The sequence below is a fragment of the Poecilia latipinna genome, unplaced genomic scaffold, assembly GCF_001443285.1.
Source record: "Poecilia latipinna isolate Pla-1442-1.1 unplaced genomic scaffold, P_latipinna-1.0 Scaffold4303, whole genome shotgun sequence".
NCBI classification, from domain to species: domain Eukaryota; kingdom Metazoa; phylum Chordata; class Actinopteri; order Cyprinodontiformes; family Poeciliidae; genus Poecilia; species Poecilia latipinna.
The window spans coordinates 17247-24235 of record NW_015116919.1 but is presented as its reverse complement, the minus strand read 5'-3'; the positions used below and the strand labels follow the sequence as shown (position 1 = coordinate 24235).

The 6989-nt window shown below is 41.0% G+C and overlaps 1 protein-coding gene across 2 annotated transcripts; it reads left to right on the top strand.

The window, feature by feature from the left end:
- Nucleotides 1-4514: 4514 nt before the first annotated feature.
- On the top strand, nucleotides 4515-6626 carry LOC106942471 (uncharacterized). Of its 2 annotated transcripts, none has more exons than XM_015025752.1 (6): nucleotides 4515-4653; nucleotides 4739-4810; nucleotides 4884-5088; nucleotides 5869-6023; nucleotides 6342-6431; nucleotides 6516-6626. In XM_015025752.1, exons 1-6 carry the CDS (start codon nucleotides 4546-4548, stop codon nucleotides 6552-6554), a joined length of 669 nt encoding a protein of 222 aa, XP_014881238.1. In that variant the 5' UTR covers nucleotides 4515-4545; the 3' UTR covers nucleotides 6555-6626. The 2 variants fall into 2 exon arrangements, with proteins under 2 accessions (XP_014881238.1, XP_014881237.1); XM_015025751.1 differs by having other exon boundaries at nucleotides 4516-4653; nucleotides 6342-6443.
- Nucleotides 6627-6989: the final 363 nt, after the last annotated feature.

Genomic DNA, 6989 nt, shown 5'->3' with positions numbered 1-6989 from the left:
AGACTAAAACAATATCAAAATGTTGGTATTTAAATCTCCCTTGTTAAAAAAAAAGGAGATAACATTCCCGTGATTCGTTTTCATTTGAATTTTCACTTCCATATGAGAGCAGAAACAAAGACGGAGTTCACAAATCTGAGAATCGCTCTCAGTCACCTGCTTTACTCAACAGGAATTACACTGCATTGTTCTGACTGACCAGAATCCTGGCAGAGTATGACCGATTCCTGTTTCCACTGAACATACTAGTCATGGTGTTATTTCTGTCCTCCTCCTCTGGAGTAAAACATGATCAGATTCTAGTACTTGATGCTGATGTCATATATATTATGACTAGATGATGGTTCCTTCTCTCTGTCTGGATATCATTTGTGCACGAAAGCAGTGTGCAAAGTTAAAGTTAAAGTTAAAGCAGATGTCTTTCTGCTTAAGTATTCTTACTGTTTTTTTTTCTCACTTGTTTATACAATCAAAGAAAAATGTGAAATTTCAGTTGCCTCTGATATTCTCAGCTACCTTATTTCATGCATAGCTTTATTGCACAGCAGTGTCTCTTTTTAATGGTCCTTCTTGCATAGTAGTTTACTTTGCTGCTGCAATAATGTGAAAAAGTGTAAAAAAATAATAAAAGTCATAATTTCATCCCTTGCACGGTGGATCCATACTATTTGGCACATACTAAAAAACACTAAAGAAAGACTTCATTTGTTTGGAAGGGAAAAGTTTTACACATAAAATAAATATTAATAAACTCAAAAGTCTAAATAGAAAACTTGTGGTTGAAGCTCAAGGAGATGCTTCCAATCTCTAAGATTTGGGGTTCATCACCAAAAATAAAATGTAACTAATGAATAAATACATTTTCAGTTGCTATTTGCATGAGCAAAAATCCTTTTTTAAATTACTTTTTTAAGAAAATGTATTGAAACACTTGTTTTTTAAAACTTATTTTATATTGTTTTTCTTGTCGTTTGAGCGATGCCTGTCTCATTTCCTAGAAACAAATTTCCTGGCTGAATGAAAAACAAGTTTAGATTTAACTCGACCAGAGGTGTGAATATTAATGGGCTCACAGATGCCGTTTTATTGTGTTTTTCTAGAGGCTCTGTATTTGTTTGGGCTGCATACTGAATCTGCTTTCTGAATTTTCTCTTCCTGATTACTAGAAGGCTCTCAGAAATTAAACATCCATTATTTTGTCTCCCATTCATTCCTCACTGCCTGCTCCTGCTTTTGTAAACGCTTTAGAGGCTGAATTTCATTAAAGCCAAAACCCTTGATTACCCAGAAGCACTCAGGAGAAACCTTTTACGTCATGCAAATAAACAAACCACATAGTAGCGAGATTATAAATTTAAATTCGTGTTTGAAGGAGCAGCTCCATCGCCGTTTGCGTCACAGTGCGATTTATCCTCCACATTTCGGTGAGTGGGTGGCAGATGGACGCATCGAGTGATCAACATTAAGACCCTCTTCAGCGAACCTCTTCGGCCGTGAGAGGGGCAGGTCTGGTTTCTCTGAACACATCGCTGAAGCGGGACTGTGGAAACATTGATACAAACTGAAGCAGGTAGCCTGAAGATTGGCCCATCAGGGCGTCAAACTATAAATCCAGTCAGATTTATACAGCAATACAGCGTGCTACCGTTTTGATTTCTTTCTTTTTAATGATGCATTCGAACCATTATTTTACAGGTGTGGAATAATTATGCAACATATGTCATCAATGAATTTACAAAACAAGAATTGAGTTGCATTTACAGTGAATTTTCTCCCATTCATTCGGGTCAAAAATATACATACATTCCCACTAATACTTTGTCAAATGTCCCGTAGAAAAGCAGAGAAACTAAAAGTGTTTGTTGCTCCTTGAAACTTGTTTTTGTAGCCAGTAACGTGTTTTTATTTTTTTTTTGGAAGCAAATTCAACCACTATTCTTGAAATTCAAACATAGTCGACACATTTTCCTAAGGCCAGAGGTTTGGGGAGAGCATTTTATAGTTAATGTCAGCCTAATTTCCCCATTTCAACACCAATTCGGATGAGTGTTTTTCGATAGTTGTCCTTTCTGGAGCACTCACTTGTATTTACGCACAAATTTTTTTTAACCCAAACATTCATTCACTCTTGAAAGTAAATTGATATGTTCAGAATAAATATGTAAAAAAACAAAACAAACAACAACAACAAAAACTGGAGAATATTTGGAAGTGTGAACATGATCTAAAGAACTCCATACAAACTCACAAGCATGGTGATGGATGCATCATGCTGAGGGCGTGTTTCAGAGCCAGTGGCACCAGTACATTGATGAAGGATGATCACAATAGAGGATTATCTCTTAATGAATTAAACTATTTGAAATTTGGACTCAATTGGACCAGAAATGTTTGTCAGACTCAATTATTCATGCAGGTTTTTACGTTTTACAGCTGCAGGAAACGACACATATTATAATCAAATGCATACTTTTAACCAGCTTACACAGTTGACACAAATGACATTGAAAGTCAAACTTCTTTTGTCAGTGTGTTATATTAAATGTTTCTTTATTATGTGATAGAAGCGTCGTTTTAGCTTATCTGGTGGCTTTGGCGTAGAGGAAGCAGAACTTGAGGCGGATGGGGAAGCGTGCGGCTCTCCTCTCAGTGAACTCTCTCCGCCCTGGGAAACAGGAAAGTCTTTGGATGGCTTCTTCTTGGCTCCTAACAGGTGGGAACAGTCCCCTTTGACGACCGCCGCGTTGGATCCTGAAGCACAAACGGCACTAGAAGCCTTGTTGTCGCTGTATAGGCGGTGCAATCCGGCCTGACAGAGCAGCGCCTCCTCACTCGCCATCTGTGGGCTCTGGCTTAAAGTCACAAAGCCGTATGGTGTGGTGACCTTGGTGAGGTGGGGCAGGGACAGAGCGGCCTTACTCGTCGGGTCCAGGCAGTAAAGGGCGCTTTTGTTGGAGGGAGGAAATGGTACGTCCCGCTGACGGAAAGATCTCCTCTTGGCTAAAGGGTCTGAAAGACACCGCTCAGCTTTGCGGCCTGACAGCAGCAAACTGGAGCAGGAGGAGGATGAAGATGAAGAGACGTTAGCCCCACAGCTCCTTAATTCTCCCTCTGACTCTGCTTCATTGTCCTCTGCCTCCTTGTCCAGTGACCGTAAACTGGTCTGTACTGACAGACTTGGTATGGTAAACTGTGGGATGCTATCAGGTGTCAGGATGTTGGCGAAGATGTTTTCTCGGCTTGTTTGTGAGTCTGTGGAGCATCCAAAGGACTTTGCGCTGCTGGTGGCCCACAGCAGGGCCCGGATCCCCGCACTGCTGCCGCTGTGCCTCCTGGTTGTGGAGAGATCACCCGAAGCTTTGCTCCCACTGCATATAGCACCAAAACTGAATGTTCTCATCACTGGTTGCTTATCCATTTTGTAAGGGTCTTCCACTGCCGCTGCGCAGGTTTGATTGTAGCTTGACAAAAGGCGGGGCAACAGGAGGCTTTTATATTCATCTAGTTGCACCTGTTTGGTTTTTTTTCTTCAAACGCATAAAAGGATACGGAGACGTGACAGAAACTCCACCCGGAAATGGTTACCAATTAGAGAGCCGCACTCGTATGGAAGCACGGTTAAGGACTTGTTTCTCAAAGCTCTTCAAATGCAAAGTAGCAACAAGAGCAGGAACAGCATCTGTCTGCCTCTCGAGCCCCGAAGCAGTGATCTGATATTAGACCACAACACTTTTGTTACGATAGAAATGTTTCAGGGCTAGATTTCATTATCAATGAGGGATTACTCAAGTGGAGTTGAAAAAATTTGTTATTTTGATAGAAACCAAATAGTCCCACACAGAAGAATGTATGGCTTTTTAAAAATATTGCTTCCAAGTGCAGAGGAATAAATTAAACTACTTTGTGGGTGTTTTGCTAAAATATAAGTTGGCGTTTGGGTGGAAATAGATGTAAATGTGTATCTGTTGTTCATTCAATGTGAAACAAACCACATGAACAGCAGTTGCAAAATCTTTGTAAAATATCCTTACCTAATCTATATGTCTACATCACTTCCTTTTTTTATGTTTGTACACTGCAATACTAAATAAATGCTCTTAGTTGAGCAATACAGCTGTGATGTTTGACTGTCAGCAAAATGTTTCTTATCTGAAATGCTGTTGTAGTTCTAAACCAGATGTGAAAGGGTGGAAACCCTTTGAAAAGTTCCACTTTTTGCCTTATTTGTCTATATGTATATATTTATTTTTTTGGCAAATGTGTTTTATTTTTTATTTTATTTTTCGGAGTATCTGTTAATTGACTGAAAAAAAAAATCCAAACATTTGCTAAACATTGTGTGTCTTAATGCCGTTTTCCTTTAAATGATAAAACAGAAAACATGAAGGTTCCGCACACTTGGCCCACATTCCGCATTCTGCGTTAATTAGCTGGACGTGTCTATTGGTTTGTCCTGATTACACCAGGTGCGTTTGTCGGTGCTCATTGGCCACATCGACGTAACAGAAAAATACATGTTAGGCCCCAAAACTCTCAGTGATATTCATGAGCGTCTCTCCCTCGCTGCAGACCCGGCAGGTCCAGGCTTTGTCCCGCAGTACCATGTCTTGTGAAGCCTCCGGGGACGCTGTGGCGCAGCCTGAGAACTCTGAGGTGAGGGTAAACTCTGAAACACGCCATGTGTCTGTGATCAGTCCGTTTGTTCGGCGCGTCTCCCCGTCTGTGTCTCCACCTGTAGGGCAAAGTGGTGAGGAGAGACGGCGTGTTTCGCTCTGTTGTGCGCGGCCTCCTCTGGCCTTTCAGCATCGTTGTAAGTTTTTGTTTCAAAACCAACAAGGAGGGAAGGTTCCTCGGGCGTGGACTAACTCTGTGCACGACTCCAGGCAAGGGTCTTCCGCGGAATTGTGTGGGTGCCTCAGCTGAAAAGCCTCTCCTGCTCCGTGGCTTCCAGCCCGGCACGTCACAGCCTCACTGGCCATAAGCGCCTCTCCCGGTTCACCCGGCTGCTGCTGCGCATCCTGCCCTGCTGGGCGCAGGCCGCCCTGGGCTACCCGGTGTCCCGCAGCATTGGGCGTTCGTTGTCCCCAGGTAAGTAGCCCATTTTGTTTTCACGTTAAAACATGGACGTCCGGCTCCAGACCTGCCAGTTTTAATTGAGTTTCTACTCCAACTACCACCTCAGCATGTCAAAATTTTGCATAGGCTTTAAAATTAAGAATATATATATATTTTTTTTATGTAAATGACAAACTCTTTGAAGATATAAGCTATATTAAATTCTGTGCTGAAGTTGGAATTTATTTCTTATGTTTACACTTTATTTGACCAAAGCTGCATGTTGAAGACCCCTGGTGTAGAACCAATCTGTTCTTAGAGATTGGTTCTACAAGTTTTCATGCTTTTAAAAATCATCTTTGGCTCTAAAGTGTTCACATGAAATGCTAAGTTTATCTAGGAAATAAATTAAATTAAGTGCAAGAACCTTGGCTTACACTGTTCTCAACTAGTGGCTCTATATATTTTCATTACAATTCACTCTAGTATTGGCCAGCTAGGGCTTATGGCTCTATCTTGCACTGATGAGTCCACCCATTCATTACCTGTACAATATAAAGCTTGTTATAATTGGTAGAATTTATTTTTTTCAGTTTGCATGTATGAAACGTGTATAGTTGAATCTGTCTGAAAGGGGCATCTTGCTGTAAAAGCTACTTTAATCTCATGCAATGACTAGTTTACTTGCATTTTTCTGGAAGGCAGATGAGCTTCAGATAGTTGCTTTACTCAACCAGTATATTCATGAGTGGAGCTTCATCTACCTGTGACGCTATGGATTATTGTAGGTGGTTCTGCATTTTCTCTAAACAGACGTCAGCGTTTCTCCTACTAAACCATTTGGAAAAGGCAGCAAGAGAAAAATAGATGAGCTTGACGACGACTACGATGAGGAGCCATCCTGGGTGATTGCGCTTTCTAAGGAACTTCCAGATGATGATGACTACTCAAATGATCCTGACTACGAGGTTTGTTCATATGAGCTTTCATTAATTGACATGTCAGGCCAGTTGGTATTGGTGTCGCCTTGTGCATGTGTTGCTGATCCAACACATGCACGTGATTAGATAACTGCAGTCTGACTTTTGTAGAAATGTGTCCTTTAATGCGAGTTGAACACAGAAAAGCCAGACACTAGTTGACTACCATAATTGGACACCTATGTTAGCTGGTGTTCTTGACTAGCTTAAATCCAATGCCTCTAAATAAACGGCCACAACTCTAAAGTTATTCAGCTATTTGTAGATGTCTGATATGTTGACCCTGAAGGGTTTTGTCTTTCTCAGACCACCACAGAAGAGACGGACAGTGAGGAATTCGCCTCAGACGATACAGAAAGTAATCTTGATATTTCAGGGAGGGGTGTCATTATCGAGGACGTGAACACGGTGAGATGACTTGCAGTCTCATTGAGCGACATCGTGTAAGGAGTTTACTTCATCTGTCTGCTTTATTTACAGGATGTTGCTGTGCCTTCTGAGGGGTCTACAGCTGTTTAATTTTTTCATATGCTGTGATTTTTTTGTATGTTTATATATTTGGTAATTCAATAAAACTTTATTTTGCTCTAACATTGTGGACTCTTTACCACTAGATGGCAGCATTGTGTTTTCAAAGATTTATGTTTCAAATGTGATGTGTTACAAGAGTCTAAGATTTTATGTTTTGTTCCCTCTTATCTAAAGCGATGTGCCTCAACTAGATCAAGCTTCACTAAAGCGAAACGGCTCAAAGTTTAGCAAGACAGCTTGCAAAAAAAATGCGAAAACTGCCCATATTTATCTGTAGAGCGAGGGTCCAATCATGTGGTCCTTTTTTGTCTAGTGTCAACCTTTTCTACTGCCTGCAGAGTAAAACCTCCTGTGAAGCATGCTGTATTTATGGGAGGGGGAATGTCACTGAAAGGCCTCTTAAAGCTGTTAAACCCAAGCGAC